This window comes from Megalobrama amblycephala, linkage group LG19 (assembly GCF_018812025.1).
Source record: "Megalobrama amblycephala isolate DHTTF-2021 linkage group LG19, ASM1881202v1, whole genome shotgun sequence".
NCBI lineage: Eukaryota > Metazoa > Chordata > Actinopteri > Cypriniformes > Xenocyprididae > Megalobrama > Megalobrama amblycephala.
Genome location: NC_063062.1, coordinates 27,571,862 through 27,588,848, shown reverse-complemented (window position 1 = coordinate 27,588,848; position 16,987 = coordinate 27,571,862). Strand labels below are relative to the sequence as shown.

At 37.2% G+C, this 16,987-nt stretch overlaps 1 protein-coding gene across 2 annotated transcripts; it reads left to right on the top strand.

The window, feature by feature from the left end:
* The first annotated feature begins 13,268 nt into the window (after positions 1-13,268).
* On the top strand, positions 13,269-15,633 carry LOC125253679. 2 transcript variants are annotated; one of them, XM_048167676.1, is made up of 5 exons: positions 13,269-13,395; positions 13,544-13,718; positions 14,146-14,439; positions 14,586-14,702; positions 15,107-15,633. In XM_048167676.1, exons 2-5 carry the CDS (start codon positions 13,670-13,672, stop codon positions 15,325-15,327), a joined length of 681 nt encoding a protein of 226 aa, XP_048023633.1. In that variant the 5' UTR covers positions 13,269-13,395; positions 13,544-13,669; the 3' UTR covers positions 15,328-15,633. The 2 variants fall into 2 exon arrangements, with proteins under 2 accessions (XP_048023633.1, XP_048023634.1); XM_048167677.1 differs by lacking the exon at positions 13,544-13,718 and having other exon boundaries at positions 13,276-13,395.
* The last annotated feature ends 1,354 nt before the right edge of the window (positions 15,634-16,987 follow it).

The following is a 16,987-nucleotide window of genomic DNA, read 5'->3' as shown; positions in this document are numbered from 1 at the left end:
TATTGTGGGACATTTTTTTGCATTTAAGACTTCTGTGACATATTGCGATTTGTAGCCAAAACATTAAATTCAAACACAATACCATTTTAAAATCCCCAGAATGTCTCACAAAAAGTGAAAATGCAGATAACACATTCATAAAAGAAATTATAGACATATTAGTGCTCTTAGTGCAAGTTGTCTAAAAACAATCTGGTGCTTCCTAATGTGGGACACTGAAAAGTCTATGATAAAAGTCCAAAATCTATGATAATGATGATAGTAATAGTAATGATAATAATAATAATGATATTGATAATAATAATGATCATAATAATAAAAGGTCTGAAAAGGCCAAAGTCATTCGATTCATGCAGAATAGTAAAATCGTCTAGTAATTCTCTTGGTTATGGATGGATTGATTGATAATTGAACATCATCAGACAAATAATACAATATGATAGTTTTTATGCATTTATTACAAAGACATTAGCCAGCTATTTTCATAGGCTAGGTTATTATATATAATATATATTTTTATATATAAAAGAGTTAAATGCACAGTCAGAATTCCTCATTGTTCTCTTGTTCATTTTACTTAACAACAAACACATGCAACCACAACAGGCATAAGAAGAAAGAAAGAAAAAAAAAACTTGAACAAACTTTAGGCTAGATTTAACCTCGAGTCACAATTTATAAAAAAGTTTAAGACTATTTGGCCTAATGTTTTCTATTTTACTAAACAACAAACACAATCATTCTATTATTGCATAACAATACTAAACACTGTAAATATTTAAAATTAATTTATACTCCTTAATATCAAGTTTGTCAAAACACTTTGAGTGGCTTTCACACAAGGTCCCTCCTTTCTGATGATTGCTACAGTCTCATATGACTGGACATTTGAGAGGTTATGTGATTTTGATGACATGGCTCCACAGCTTCAGATAATCCATAGTTTCACTGACATTCATGTATTTATGCGGGACCTACAAACACTAAACCGGTGTCCCACATTAGGCACATTTAGGGCATTTCACCCTATATTATGTCCAGTGATATGGAGTGTTCTTGCCTCTTAGCTTTACCAATATACAAAGGTGAATGAATATAATGACTAAATATAGGCTTTCATCTCAGGCATCATCTTAATTTTGCTTTAATGTGAACATGATTAATATGTTACCTAAGTCTGTAAAATATTTCAGGATACTATAGAACCACGCTACAGGGCTTTTATTTTGAAACGCACTTTTGTAGGCGGGAAATCTGCAATCTGTTTTGCATCTCATGAATAGGAGTTTTTACTAGTAATAATACAATTATAGAGCTCTGTAATTAGAATTGTTACTAGTAAGAATTGAATTAAAGAGCTCTCTAATTCAGTTTTTACTAGTAATTACAATTAGAGAGCTCTATAATTCAGTTTTTACTAGTAACAATTGAATTAGAGAGCTCTCTAGTGGAATTGTAGAGCTCTGCAATTGGATTATTACTAGTAACAACTGAATTACAGAGCTCTGCAATTGAATTCTTACTAGTAATAAATGAATTGTAGAGCTCTCTAATTGGAATTGTTACTAGTAAAAACTGAATTATAGAGCTCTACAATTCATTTATTACTAGTAAGAATACAATTGCAGAGCTCTATAATTCAATTAGAGAGCTCTACAATCATAATTGTTACTAGTAAAAATTGAATTATAGAGCTCTATAATTGTAATTGTTACTAGTACAAATTAAATTATAGAGCTCTTTAATTTAATTATTACTAGTAAAAATATAATTATGACGAGTAACGCTGGAACGTTTTTATGCTGAAACGGCCTTCCATACTTGTTCACTCTCTGACAGCAGAGGGCGCTGATGGAACAGCAGAATGCAGCGGTTACCACGGAAACCGCGCAAACAACGCAACTGCGCTAGTTAAGTTTTTAAAATGCTTCAAACAGCCACTAATTTTTTTGTAATCTCAATGTTGTTCATCACCAAATACTTGAAGACTTAAAAGTCTATTTTCAAACCTTATATTTTAATCTGGACTACCTCATGCCCTAATTATTAGAAATGTTCTGATTATTTGGTATTGTTCAGAAAAAGTTTGAAACATATGTCTTCATTAGTTAACATTTTAATTCATTATTACCAAACTGACATATATATATATATATATATATATATATATATATATATATATATATATATATATATACTTATAAAGTATTAAATATTCTTAATGTTAATTTCTTAGTTACTGTTTAATAACATTACTAAAATCAAAAGCTTATTTAGTGAACCTGAGAGAACAATAATCAATTGTATTTCTTAACTAACATTAACAAAAACTAATACTTTCTGTAACAAATGTAGCTATTGCTCAATCTTAGTTAATGCATTAAATAATGAGACCTTATTGTAAAGTGTTTCCTGTTGTTCTTTAAAGCCTAATTCTTTTGCATTATAATCTGTTTGAAAATGTTACTTTATATATTTTTTGTGTATTGTATTATTGTATTTAAACATTCAGAGTTCTTTTTATTACAAAAAGAGTTCTTAAACCTGTTATACTATGACAACACTTTTTTTGCAACTTATTTCAATATCGTGATAATACCATATACCGCGATAAAAGCTTCAGCAATTAATCGCAACATGACAATTTGATACCGTCACATGCCTAGTTGCAACGGTTTTCGGATCATCAGTACACAACCGAGAATCGCTTCTTTCGGACGTGTCCGATTTGAGAACCGATGAGCTGATGATACTGCGCATGCGTGATTCAGCGTGTGATCTAAAGCTACAGAACAGTAATGACTGTCAGAGCACCGGTTAACTAGGACAACTGATGCTATGAGAGGACTCGAATGAGGGGCCAATCTGGCAAAACGTACGTTTATTTAATTACAAATAAATCGTAATGCAAGCAGATCATGGTTTCTGCTCTGATGAAGACTAATTTATTCACTGTATAACTGTAAAACTTTGTTTGCACACTGCCTGTATATGTCATGTGTTTGGATGCTTTAGATGCAAAACTAAATTGTAAGAAATGCTTCAGATTAGAATGTTTTAGTTGACTGATGTTATGATTACTGACTTTATATATTTGAATGCGTTAAGTTTTTTCATCCCGGCCCGCGATAGACGACGTCATCGCAGATTTTTTCAACCGGTTTATTGAATCGAACTGTCCGAAAGAACCGGTTCGCGGAAAAGAACCGAACTTCCCATCACTAGAACAGATATGAAGCACTGTGAAATTCACTGCATCTGCACTTTTGTTACGGTGTGGTGTTGTAGAGATGAGGCGTTCACAGAGATCCATAAAACAAGGGTATTTATTAACAACGAAGGAGAGATACACAGCATCACACACAGATTAACATTAAGAACAGACAAGGAGTGAAGGGAGTGAGTCCATTATATAGGGAGTGCTGATGAGGAAGTCCAGGTGCAGGTGATGAGTGCTGATGGGGAGATGACGAGGGAAGTGAGTGCAGGTGTGGAGACAGGAGGATCTTGGGAAATGGAGTCCGGGAAATGAGGGAACTGTGACAGTTTTACACTTTTTTGCTGACAATTAAATGTGTTCTGTTTATATAGGATGAGACACTTTCTTTATTGAAGGCCACTACCAATGAGTGCCCAGTTAAAATCAGTCTCAACCTGGTGGACCTTCCGTGTCGTTATCTGGCTTAGATGTCTCAGTGTTTGCCAAAATGTGAGAGTTGGAGTGCTCGTTTGATATCAGCTCAGACACAGGAAGGGGTGGCTTATCCTTCTCCTTTCCAGGGAGAACAAGGGCATAATAAAGGATTCTTTTTTGGGTTGGGGATCCGTGACATGACACTGCCTGTAGCATCTAGATGCAATGTGACTGGGGGTGAGTTTTTTAAATGTTCTGCCAGTATTCGTAGACCACAATCGGTATACAAGTGGACACCAAATGGGTCCACCTGTAAGTGCTGAATGTAACCTGCCACTTGAGAGGCAGTACCACTGCACTCCTTCATGATCTTCTGAAAGAGCATCATCTCCATGTTATCATCATCATGGAGTCTGGTGCTTTTCCTGACTTCACTGGATATTACTCTTAAGACATCCATAGTAAGGCATCTGGAGGTGTTGCCAGCCAAGATTTCATCTGGTGGTGTGTTTCTCAGTGATTCATAATAGTGCTTTTGCTATTGCTGCAGCAATTTTTCCTCTTTTGGTGAATTTGGCATTTCTGAATTTCAATTCTTTATCCTTGTGGATCACATCACCCATTCACATGATATTTGTTGTCAATATGCTTCTGGAATGGTTTGGGCTTTGTTTGAATTGTAAATTTGTATTTTGCTGGATAATCATTAATCATTAATATATGAGCAATACCTGCGGCCTCGTGCCTACGGACGTATCACAGCCGTGCTGATATACAGCCATATCGCACGGCTACGAGTGTGATATTGCGTTTATACAACAGTTTGACGGCACGAGTGTGTCAGAGCATGTGAGCGGAGCGGAGTGGGAGCGGAGCGGGGAGCGGAGTGGTAATATTTCCTTAAGAGCTCAGAGCGCCTTTCTGAAGATTCCGCTCGCTCAATACGCTCAGCGCCGCTCGCTCAACCCAGAATGCCCGCAAAATCTTCAGCATCCCCAGTGGTTCTTCCAGCGCTGAGCGAGTGTTTTCTGCCGCTGGATTGCTTTCCCGGGCACACCGAATGAGCCTGAAGCCTGACGCTTTGTCCAAGCTAATGTTTCTTAAAGTGAATTCTAAAATCCAGTAAACATCAAGAGACGTTTTAATAGACCACAGTTCCCCGCAGTTATGGTCTATTTTAACTTGACACTAGAAAGTGTTTCTTTCATCGACGTCAGTTCATAATCTAAGCATTCTTTAAGTGCATTTTATCTTGTTTATGCTTCTCACAGGCTTTATAATCAAAATGTGTTTTGTAAAGATCTACGCATATTTCTTCTCGTGTGTGCGTTTGTTTTAATTAACCTGTTTTGAATGTTCTATTGCACAACAACGGCAGCTAGCCTATTTTCACGGAAATAAAAGTTAACGAAAATCAAATACACTTTTTCAGTTTTTGCATTTTAGGTATGTTTGCTAAGGTTAGATTAATATATTTATTTTTTTTATATATTTCATTTTGAAACATGATAATTGCTATTTATCAGCAACTCAGCATGAATAATTTTATACAATTATCCAAGAATTTCGGTACAAACAGTAAACAATTAGGCCTACTAGAGCAATTTTATGTCAGAGCGGGATCTGAGCGAGAATTGGTTTACGGCGACTCGGCGAGCGTGAGCGGAATATTAACGGAGCGCTTGCTTGGGCGGTTGAGCGACTGAGTGGAGCGCACATCCATAGAGCGGAAAACGTAGCGGAGCGTCACACCGCTCCGCTTCGCTCACATGCTCTGGAGTGTGTAAATAAATAAGAACAACAACGGAGTGTCTTTAAAACCCTCTTTTGTGCAGCACTACTTCCTTCCGCCACGGATTCAAATCTCAAGTTGACAGTTGGACCAAGCCTCCGTTACTACTTCTAAAATGTCACTTCAGAACTAGTAACGAAGAAACGTTGAGTCGCTTCATTGAAACTCGTTGAATTTTGTACAGTATGAGAGAGAGAGATCGCCTGAGAGTAGGCTATTACCTGTCTGATATATTGTGTAACATTCATTCTTCAAGTCGATGTCCATACTATTATATCCATTATAAAAAATCGTTTGAATGTCCGCTGAGGAAAGCAATCTTGTATTTGTCCTTTGTCCATTTGACCACAGCGCTAAAACAACTTCCTTTGCACGGTTGTCAAGTGTGCCATGGATAATTACCAAAATACCAAAAAAAAAAAAAAATAAACAATAAATAAATGCTACACCTTGTAGCCTATCTCTATATTTCCTAATTTTTGTTTTATTATTTAAAAAAAAATTATATAGGTCACCCTTTATGCTTGTATGTGGGTTTTTACCAAATATTTAACGAATGAAAAGGATTTTAAAGAGCTTGTGCCAAAACCTCGTCAAACTGTCAGTCAAACCTCATAAATCCGCCTGTCCTCGTCACTGAAGTGCGCACACAGTTTGGACATCTCGTCTATACAATGCAAAGGTAAATAAAGATCTGATGTTTGAAAAAAAAAATTGTAAAGTGTTTTCTTTACTCAAAACAACACTATGTCTATAAAGGGTATGTACAGGTGCTGGTCATATAATTAGAATATCATAAAAAAGTTGATTTATTTCACTAATTCCATTCAAAAAGTGAAACTTGTATATTATATTAATTCATTACACACAGACTGATATATTTCAAATGTTTATTTCTTTTAATTTTGATGATTATAACTGACAACTAAGGAAAATCCCAAATTCAGTATCTCAGAAAATTAGAATATTATGAAAAGATTCAATATTGAAGACACCTGGTGCCACACTCTAATCAACTAATTAACTCAAAACACCTGCAAAGGTCTCTCAGTCTAGTTCTGTAGGCTACACAATCATGGGGAAGACTGCTGACTTGACAGTTGTCCAAAAGACGACCATTGACACCTTGCACAAGGAGGGCAATAAACAAAAGGTCATTGCAAAAGAGGCTGGCTGTTCACAGAGCTCTGTGTCCAAGCACATTAATAGAGAGGCGAAGGGAAGGAAAAGATGTGCTAGAAAAAAAGTGTACAAGCAATAGGGATAACCCTGGAGAGGACTGTGAAACAAAACCCATTAAAAATGTGGGGGAGATTCACAAAGAGTGGACTGCAGCTGGAGTCAGTGCTTCGGGAACCACTACGCACAGACGTATGCAAGACATGGGTTTCAGCTGTCGCATTCCTTGTGTCAAGCCACTCTTAAACAACAGACAGCGTCAGAAGCGTCTAAAAACAAAAAGGACTGGACTGCTGCTGAGTGGTCCAAAGTTATGTTCTCTGATGAAAGTAAATTTTGCATTTCCTTTGGAAATCAGGGTCCCAGAGTCTGGAGGAAGAAAGGAGAGGCACACAATCCACATTGCTTGAGGTCCAATGTTAAAGTTTCCACAGTCAGTGATGGTTTGGGGTGCCATGTCATCTGCTGGTGTTGGTCCACTGTGTTTTCTGAGGTCCAAGGTCAACACAGCGGTATACCAGGAAGTTTTAGAGCACTTCATGCTTCCTGCTGCTGACCAACTTTATGGAGATGCAGATTTCATTTTCCAGCAGGACTTGGCACCTGCACACAGTGCCAAAGCTACCAGTACCTGGTTTAAGGACCATGGTATCCCTGTTCTTAATTGGCCAGCAAACTCGCCTGACCTTAACCCCATAGAAAATCTATGAGGTATTGTGAAGAGCAAGATGTGATATGCCAGACCCAACAATGCAGAAGAGCTGAAGGCCACTATCAGAGCAACCTGGGCTCCCATAACACCTGAGCAGTGCCACAGACTGATCGACTCCATGCCACGTCACATTGCTGCAGTAATTCAGGCAAAAGGAGCCCCAACTAAGTATTGAGTGCTGTACATGCTCATACTTTTCATGTTCATACTTTTCAGTTGGCCAAGATTTCTAAAAATCCTTTCTTTGTATTGGTTTTAAGTAATATTCAAATTTTCTGAGATACTGAATTTGGGATTTTCCTTAGTTGTCAATTATAATAATCAAGATTAAAAGAAATAAACATTTGAAATATATCAGTCTGTGTGTAATGAATGAATATAATATACAAGTTTCACTTTTTGAATGGAATTAGTGAAATAAACCAACTTTTTGAAGATATTCTAATGATATGACCAGCACCTGTATTTAAAGGGAGCAAGAAGAGGAAACGGAGAAGAGTCTTCGTCTGATATGTCGCCAATATGCTATATGCTATATAAATGATAAGGTAATTATTATCAAATTAAACATAGCACAATTCGACTTGCTCTGGAACAAATAATAGATTAATAAGACCAAAGACTGCCCATTCTATGTACTCAAATTGAATTGTGTCTCATGTTTAACCACTATAAGAGCCAGCGGTAAATCCCCGAAGCACTGGCCGAGATTAAGCTGTTCTCGGGGCGTGCACAAGCACCGAACGGCCGCTGACGGCCTGGAGCTCGCATCTCCGAAAACGTCAAAACAGATTGTAAAATAGGCGCTATTATTAAATATAAATAGGGATGTCCAGATCCGATCACGTGATCGGAAATCGGGCCCGATCACGTGGTTTCAGACTCGATCGGAATCGGACGTTACCTCCCGATCAGGACTCGGATATATAGGCCTATGTATTAGGGGTGCAACGGTTCTCGGTAAGAAAAAAATCTAACCGTACGGTTCTCCACTTACGGTTCGGTACGCACTTGCACTGCGGCCCATCTCGAATGACGACACATCTATTGGTTAATATTGTTTAAAATAGTACTGTGGAAAACAGACAGAGTTCAGATAATGTATGTTTCAGTCGATGATGCGCAAAACGTTACAACAACGATAATCAGAAAGCGTGGACAAAACAGTCACTCTTTGTAAACTGTTAACTGCGAGTGCCGTCTGCTCTAATGTCCAGTCATTTACGCCGTCACCCGGGTGTTGATAGCGCGAGCGCAGGTGAGACCTGAACAGCACACGTTTCTATCTGTGTTTAAACTAACTCATTTAAGCCTTGCTGATTTAAACCTTCAAGAACAAGACGCGAAAGAGAGCTTGCGCGCTGTGAGAAGATTTGTGTGCGCTCATCCGAAGTTCTCTTTCAAGTCTTGCGCTTCAGCGGACAAATTCATACAAAAATTATGTCAACATGCCCGTCTTAGCGAGTATCCTAGCAAACATAGTCGGTTATGTCTTAAGTGAACGTATATTAGTCTATAGAAAGATAGAAAGACGTATATAGAAAGACAGCGCATGTGTAACAGTACCTATATGTACTGGATGTGCCTTAAAGGGAAAAAAAAAACTATTCCTGCTGCCTGTTTTTAATGTTAAATCAAAAAACAAATAACAAAGAAATCACTCACTGCTCTTGACTGAATAGTTTTTGTAACTTCAATAATGATTAATCATTATTTATTTTATACAGTAAAGATAATATGCAGTGATAGGCCTATTTTATATTTGATTACTATTTGATTACTGTTAGATACCTGAAAAACCTGAAAAGCACTGTTCCTGGATCCTGGATCTGTTTTTTTTTCGCTCTTCTTTATTCTTTAGAAGTATCGGATCGGGACTCGGTATCGGTAGATACTCAAAATCAAATACTCGAGGGCAAAAAAACGTGATCGGGACATCCCTAAATATAAGTCACATAATTCAGGTCTAAACAACTACATTCTCGCCTAAAAAACTATTAAAACTACAGTTCGTGGTACAACAAGTAGTATTTGTAAAAATTACGGTTGATTTGATCGGCCGCCATGACGGTCACTTCAAGCGGAGTGATACAAACGGTGAAAAGGTAGGAAGAGTGCTGTTATCACTGAAATATCACATGGCTATCAGCCAATCAGATTCGAGAACCAGACAGAACTGTTGTATATATATATATATATATATATATATATATATATACACACTAGTACAAAAGTACTAGACAAAGAGAACCCAGTCAAACAAATAAGACAAAGATATTTTACTTGGTCATTTATTTATTAAGGAAAATTTTCCAAAAATTATGTATCTGTGAGCTTTATGATTAGTGGTTAATTTGAAGGTAAAATTAAGCTCCACCTGTTCTGAGATGTTTTCATTCAGTGGGATGATGTTAAAAGTGTCTGAGTGTGCCCTGTTTTAATTTAAAGAACAGGGATTTAGCAAAGTCTTAAAGGGTTAGTTTACCCAAAAATGAAAATTATGTCATCCATGACTCATTGTATTCTCTTCCAGAATCCTTTCCATTGAATTGATTCCTTTGATTCCTTTCATCTGTCGGCGTTGGTAATGCACTTTTATGTCGCCATGGTTGTTTTTGGCGATTAGGACATCCGTGACATTTTGAAGCATCGAAAATACATTTTGGTCCAAAATAACAAAAATTACGACTTTATTCAGCATTGTCTTCTCTTCTGGGTCTGTTGTCAATCCGGTTCACGACTCCGCAGTGACGCTGCTGATGTAAGACGCTGCTGACGTGTTATCCGGTGCGCCCGAGCTTCGTTTACAGTCTGAGGGAGACGCACGCTGTATTCAAGCTATTCTACATTGTTTGTATTTTGGTATTGCTATGTTTTTTAAAATGGTGCGTAAGTGTGCATGTCGCGGATGTCCTAATCGCCAAAAACAACCACGGCGACATAAAAGTGAATTACCAACGCCGACAGAAGAAAGGATTCAATGGAATCAATTCAATGGAATCAATTCAATGGAAAGGATTTCGGAAGAATAAAGTTATTCAACTGAATAAAGTTGTAGTTTTTGTTATTTTTGGACCAAAATGTATTTTTGATGCTTCAACAAATTCTAACTGACCCTCTGATGTCACATGGACTACTTTGATGATGTTTTTATTACCTTTCTGTACATGGACAGTATACCGTACATACATTTTCAATGAAGGGACAGAAAGCTCTTGGACTAAATCTAAAATATCTTAAACTGTGTTCCGAAGATGAACGGAGGTCTTACGGGTTTGGAACGACATGAGGGTGAGTCATTAATGACATAATTTTCATTTTTGGGTGAACTAACTTCACAGCACGTGTTTGTGGAAGTGTATCATAGCACAACAAAGGAGATTTATGAGGACCTCAGAAAGTTGATGTTGCTCATCAGACTGGAAAAGGTTGTAAAACCATCTCTAAAGAGTTTGGACAATTGCTACCCTCCCGTAGTGGTCAACCAACAAAGATCACTCTGAAAGCAAGACGTGTAATAGTCTGCGCAGTTGAAAAGTATCCCCGGGTAACTTCTAAGCAACTAAATGTCTCTCTCACATTGGCTGATGTTAACGTTTGTGATACCACCATCAGGAGTACACTGAACAACCATGGTCTGCATGGCAGAGTTGCAAAGAGAAAGCCACTGCTCTCTGAGCACACAAGTCGTTCTACCAAAAAAATGGTTAAAGAAGAACAAAGTTAATGTTTTGAAATGGCCAAGTCAAAGTCCAATTGAAATGTTGTGGAAGGACTTGAAGCAAGCAGTTTATGTGAGGAAACCCACCAACATCCCAGAGTTGAAGCTTTTCTGTACTGAGGAATGGACTAAAATTCCTCCAAGTCATTGTGCAGGACTGATCAGCAGCAGGTCCTGGAAATGTTTAGTTGCCATTATTGCTGCACAAGGGGTCAGTAGACATTTTTGACATGTTCATTAATGACACAATTATTTGTTTATTGCATTTAATAGATTTGCACTTTCAAAAAAAAAGGTTTTTTTTTGCAATTTTTATGTACGGAGCCCCGGACATGACATGCAGGAAAAAATAGGCTAAATCGTGCGCACTATTTACTAATCCCTCGATTTACTAAATTGTGTGCACGCTATTTCGTTCCCTCAATGTATAAATCATGCGCATGATTTATAAATCGAGGGAACGAAACAGTAAATCGTGCGCACATTTTAGTAAATCGAGGGAACGAATTAGTAAAGTGTACTACATATACTTAAAGTTGTTCCAGTTTAGCACACAAAAGTACACCAAATATACTTAAAGTTGTGTTTTAATACAACTTAATTACAGCTAAAATATACTTAGTACAAAATGAGTTCAAAATAGCATACTTTAAGTTAACTAATCATTAACACACTTGAAATATACTAATAATTAGTCTTGCTGCAAGTATACTTAGCATACTTTTTTTTCCACTGGGGGGGCTCCGTATTAATGCATGTTTTGCCTGGGTTTTCACTGCATGTCCAATGTTTTGACCAGCAGGCATCATCAGCGCGTGGCGTTTCGAGCTCTTCGAAACAGTAAATTATTTTGCGAAGCAATTGGTTTAAGTGATTCGAAGTTTCGAAAAGGTTCGTTTTCCATATACCCATGCATACCTCAAGCTCCTCTGATAAGCGCTACTGGTGCGTTCAAGTCATGTCGGAAAGATCGTATTTACGAGCAGAACCGACATGAACGCCACCACAAAGTACCAGTGGGAAGCTCGTAATTTCCGATCTGTACGAGTTGGGGGCGTGTCAGTCAGAAACATATGGTGCGTTCAAGTCCTCCTGGGAACTTCGTATGTACGAGGTGGGAAGTCGTGTGTACGACGGTAGGTGCGTTCAAGTCACTTTCGTCGGAGTAAGATGGCGGTGTGCCTTCTCTAAATTAATTACACAAAATAACAACACTTCTGCTTCTAGAAAATGTAGAGCAAAGAATGTGCATTAGTTGTATGTTGCTTTTTATGTTTTTAATTAATTTATGAAGCCATTGTAAAATTTATTGTTACATATTACATTTTTATATTGTGATGCTATCGTATTTTTGCTGGGAATCAGCTTACTTCGTTGTAAATAGAAAAGCCTGACAATATCACTGCTAAATAGGCCTACCTTCAAGTATTGTGTTATTTCGCTATGTTTCTGACTGACACGCCCCCAACTCGTACAGATCGAAGCTTAAAGAAAATTGCGAGCTTCCCACTGGTATTTACGACATTGTGGTGGCATTCATGTCGGTTCTGCTCGTAAATACGATCTTTCCGACATGACTTGAACGCACCAATAGTGAAAAGGTGCGTTCACGCGGCCTCGTAATTCCTGTAGTTACAAGATTCTAGCTTGTAAAAAGCGTTCACGTCCTCGTAGAGCTCGTAATTACAGCTTGTAAGCTGGGAGTTTTCTGAAAGCTCCCAGATGTAACACGTGGCCGCTGTATCACCTGACCGCTGTAGATTGATTTATTAGGCGTTGATAGTGGTACCATGGAAACGCATAATTCCCAGTCCAAGGACCAAAAGGACAGCTCCGAATATAACACGTGTTGTCATTTCAAGATTCCGGTAAATACGAGGTGACGTGAACGCAGCTTAATATCACAATAGGCTACTTACAGGTATTTAGCAGTGACATTGTTAGGCTTTTCTATTTACAACGAAGTAAGCTGATTACTAGCAAAAATACGATAGCATCGCATGTAGAAATGTAATATAACAATAAAAGTTTACAATGGCTTCATAAATTAATTAAAAAACATAAAAAAGCAACATACAACTAATGCACATTCTTTGCTCTACATTTTCTAGAAGCAGAAGTGTTGTTATTTTGTATAATTAATTTAGAGAAGGCACACCGCCATCATACTCCGACGAAAGTGACTTGAACGCACCTACCTCACGACTTCCCACCTCGTAAATACGAACTTCCCAGGAGGACTTGAACGCACCATAAGTTCTTCTCTTTAATGACGTAGCAATAAAGTGAACCTCAACTCCCTGCTCAACGAATAGGGAGCAGTGAACACTGCATAGGGAGCCTGAATCGGATCGCAGGTAGTTAAGTTGAGTTATTACACTCAAGAGCGCATCGTAGTTCGTTACATGTCTTATTCGATTTATGTGCAATATTTCTCCTCAAAAACATTTATTTAAGCGCTAAGAAAACGTATTAAATGTCAACAACCTGTCATCCTCTTGCTAGGCAACCAGCATTGGGAACGCCTACTAGAGGCATTTGTCGATTTGCAGCGACAAAGTGGTCGCTTCTGATGTGCGTTTAGAGTGGTTTTACTGCGTGTTTGAAGTGTCTGACAAACGACTTGGGAATATGGTTAACGCTTTTGTTTTGTTTTTTGTGTGCTTGTGGCGTCTGGTTGGTAAGTATTGTGTGCTTTTAATTATGACTAAATTATTATTTAAAAAATAAAGAATAAAATAAACCCTTGCATTACGGTGGTTTTCATAAAAATGTTTAGCAGTTTCGTATATCTTTGATTTCTTTAAAACGTAGATAATTTATTAGTTGGCACCAGCTGAGAACTAGTGGAAGAAATTCCAAAACAAAAATTGATATTTAGTTTGAAAACAGTCTGATCCTCAAACAAATGTTTGTTTCACTTCTCTTTTTACGAGAGTGAGTGATGGAGAAAAAATACCTAAAACTGAACTTCTGAACTTTCATTGTTTTTAATGTCTAATAACACTTAGTTTACTGTAGTTCATTCACTAAATAAAATGTCTACAAATCACTTTAACTGTTAACTATAATTGTCTGTTACAAAATTTGTTCATATTTTTCTCTAGATGTGAAGACAGTATCATTGATGGAGGGAGAATCTGTCACTTTACACACTGAAGTACAGAAATACATGTTGATACAGTGGATGTTCGGAAGCACACGAATAGCTGAAATTGACAGACTCACACAAACAAACTCGACATATGATGGTCCTGCTGAGAGATTCAGAGACAGACTGATGCTGGATCAGACCGGATCTCTGACCATCACAAACACCAGAACCACAGACTCTGGACTTTATACAGTAATAGTTATCAACAAAGAGACCAGTTACATGAGTTTCAATGTTACCGTCTATGGTGAGTAGTGTTAGCATGACCATTCTTCATTTGAATGAGGTATTTTTCAATATTCCTTACATGCACATTTAAAGATAATATGGGTCTAATAAAGATCAGAATTGTGTGTAATGAGACTGAAGTCTCAGTATTTCTCATTATATCAGAATCTCCACAAAATACTTCATCACCAGAGAGATCATTGTCCAGCTGTGCGGTAAATAATTTAACTGTCAACCAAACTGAGGATGCCAATGTTACAGAACTCCATCAGCCATGTTCAGGTATGTCACTCATAATATATGCAGCTCATGCATTCATGGAAACATTGAACTGTCTGTGCACATAAGTGCATTTCCTTTTTTTTTTTTTTTTTTTTTTGTGATTTCACTGGAACTGAAAGCAGACCACAGATGAGCAACAGCTGTGAAGCAGGTGTCTCAGCGTGGGCTGTGTTGCTTTATAAAACACTGAGGCAAAAAAAAAAAAAGATCTTAGAGAATCACATAGTTGCAGAGCTTTCCAGAAGAGCTGAGATTAAAGAAAGAGTCTTGAATTATATTATATTTTGTTTATTAAACAAGTTTAGTCAAAGTTGTTTGGCTTTGCAAAGAAAGTGTGCATACAAACACAAGTAAATGATGGAAGTAAATGCACAATTCTAATTCACTGTTTTTTTGTTTTTCAGACTACATCCACTGTTGTGGTTTTGTTGAAACAGTGATTCGATTGTCTCTCTCTGCTCTGGTGGGCGTGGCTACTGTTGCTTTTCTTGTTTATGACATCAGATCTACAAGAAGTGAACTGAACAGGATGAAAGAGAGTAGATATCACCGTCAGATCCATGGAGTAAAATCAGACCATCAGTATGAAATGAGTAGAAGTTTTAGTTCCAGATATGTCTGCTGAAGTTTGATGGTATAATCCCAGAGATAAAACACGCATTAATATTTCCTGCACTTGCATTGCTATTTATTAACTTTTTTTTTTTTTTTTTTTTTTTGCATTCATTGACCATTTATTGATTGCATATGCACAGAATATGATTTTGATTGATTCATTAGATGGTTAATTACATGGCTTTAAAGATAATTATTACCCTAAACAAAATAATAGGTAGCAACAAAAATTATGCCAATGATTCTCATAAGCTCTTGTTTCTGTTGCACCCTTGAAATGAATCTCACTGATGAAATGAGTTACTTTAATAAAGATTTAGTTTTACAACAGAGTGAGATCTTGTATTTTTCTGTTCTATTGTCCACTATTATAACGTCCTTGATATCAAATAGCAGTTGTATATGATTCACATAATTCACATGACACACTAGCAGCTCAAGACTGTGACTCTAATCTTTTGTGGTCTTGTTTATTTACATCTGTGTGGTTTGATCTTGAAGGGTGGATAAACTGTCCAGCTAGCAGAAGAATGAAGGCTATTGGGAAAATAATCCTTAATCCATTAAGGCAACAGACCTGATTAATTAAGCAAACTTTTTGTTGAGTTAGGAACCACATAGTCAGTGTTGCCAAGTCCACGGTTTTCCCGTGGAATTGGGCTACTTTTACACTGTTGCCGCGGGTTGTTTTTCCATGTCCATAATGAAAATAGATTTCATTAGTTGGGGTAACCGCCCGCTCTCGTGCAGTGCCGTGTGCTGCACAGAAGTATTTTTCAAAAGCAGCGCACCCTTACTATAAACCAATTAGCATGGCGGTTAAAGTTGGGATTTGACGATGTAGTGGTCTGAAGATCACATATCTGATCGGACTATAATTGTCATCAAACAATGGTTTTCTGGTAACAGGGTAAGACTCAAATTAGTCATTAAAGGATTAGTTCACTTCAGAATTAAAATTTCCTGATAATTTGCTTACCCCCACATTATCCAAGATGTTCATGTCCTTTTTTCTTGAGTCGAAAAGAAATTAAGGTTTTTAATGAAAACATTCCAGGATTTTTCTCCATAGTGGACTTCAATGCAGTACAATGGGTTGAAGGTCCAAATTGCAGTTTAAATGTAGCTTCAAAGGGCTCTACACGATCCCAGCTGAGGAATAAGGGTCTTATCTAGTGAAATGATCTGTCAGTTTCTAAAAAATAAATAAATAAAAATGTATATACTTTTTAACCACAAATGCTCATCTTACACTAATGTCCACGACTTCACGCATTACGTAATCATGTTGGAAAGGTCATGCATGACGTAGGCGTAAGTACCGAAAAACTTAAAAAAAAATCTGTAGTTTTAAAGCTGTTGAGAGAGATGACTCAACTTTTGTCCAGTAATTTGTATATTCTCAAAGGTCAGGGTGGCACAACTGCAAACATGGCTCTTTTATTATGAATTGATAAGGTAATAATAACATTAAGCATGATAGTGCAGCCCAGAGGAGCCCAATTGATCCTTATGGCAAACTGAAAAGGTTTCTCTCTCAAATAATAAAAATGGCTATACTTTCAAGGATGGATAGATTGGTACACTTTCCATATCAGATGGTACAACCAATGTAAAACAAGGAAAATGCTAACTTCTTTATTCTATTTAAAAATTAGCAAAAGCTAACA

Bases quoted from the DNA above. Each gene is read 5' to 3' on its own strand.
- LOC125253679 (XM_048167676.1), top strand. From the start codon at position 13,670: ATGGTTAACGCTTTTGTTTTGTTTTTTGTGTGCTTGTGGCGTCTGGTT. The intron at 13,719-14,145 runs GTAAGTATTGTG...ATTTTTCTCTAG, and splicing joins GTGCTTGTGGCGTCTGGTTG to ATGTGAAGACAGTATCATTG. The intron at 14,440-14,585 runs GTGAGTAGTGTT...TCATTATATCAG, and splicing joins TTTCAATGTTACCGTCTATG to AATCTCCACAAAATACTTCA.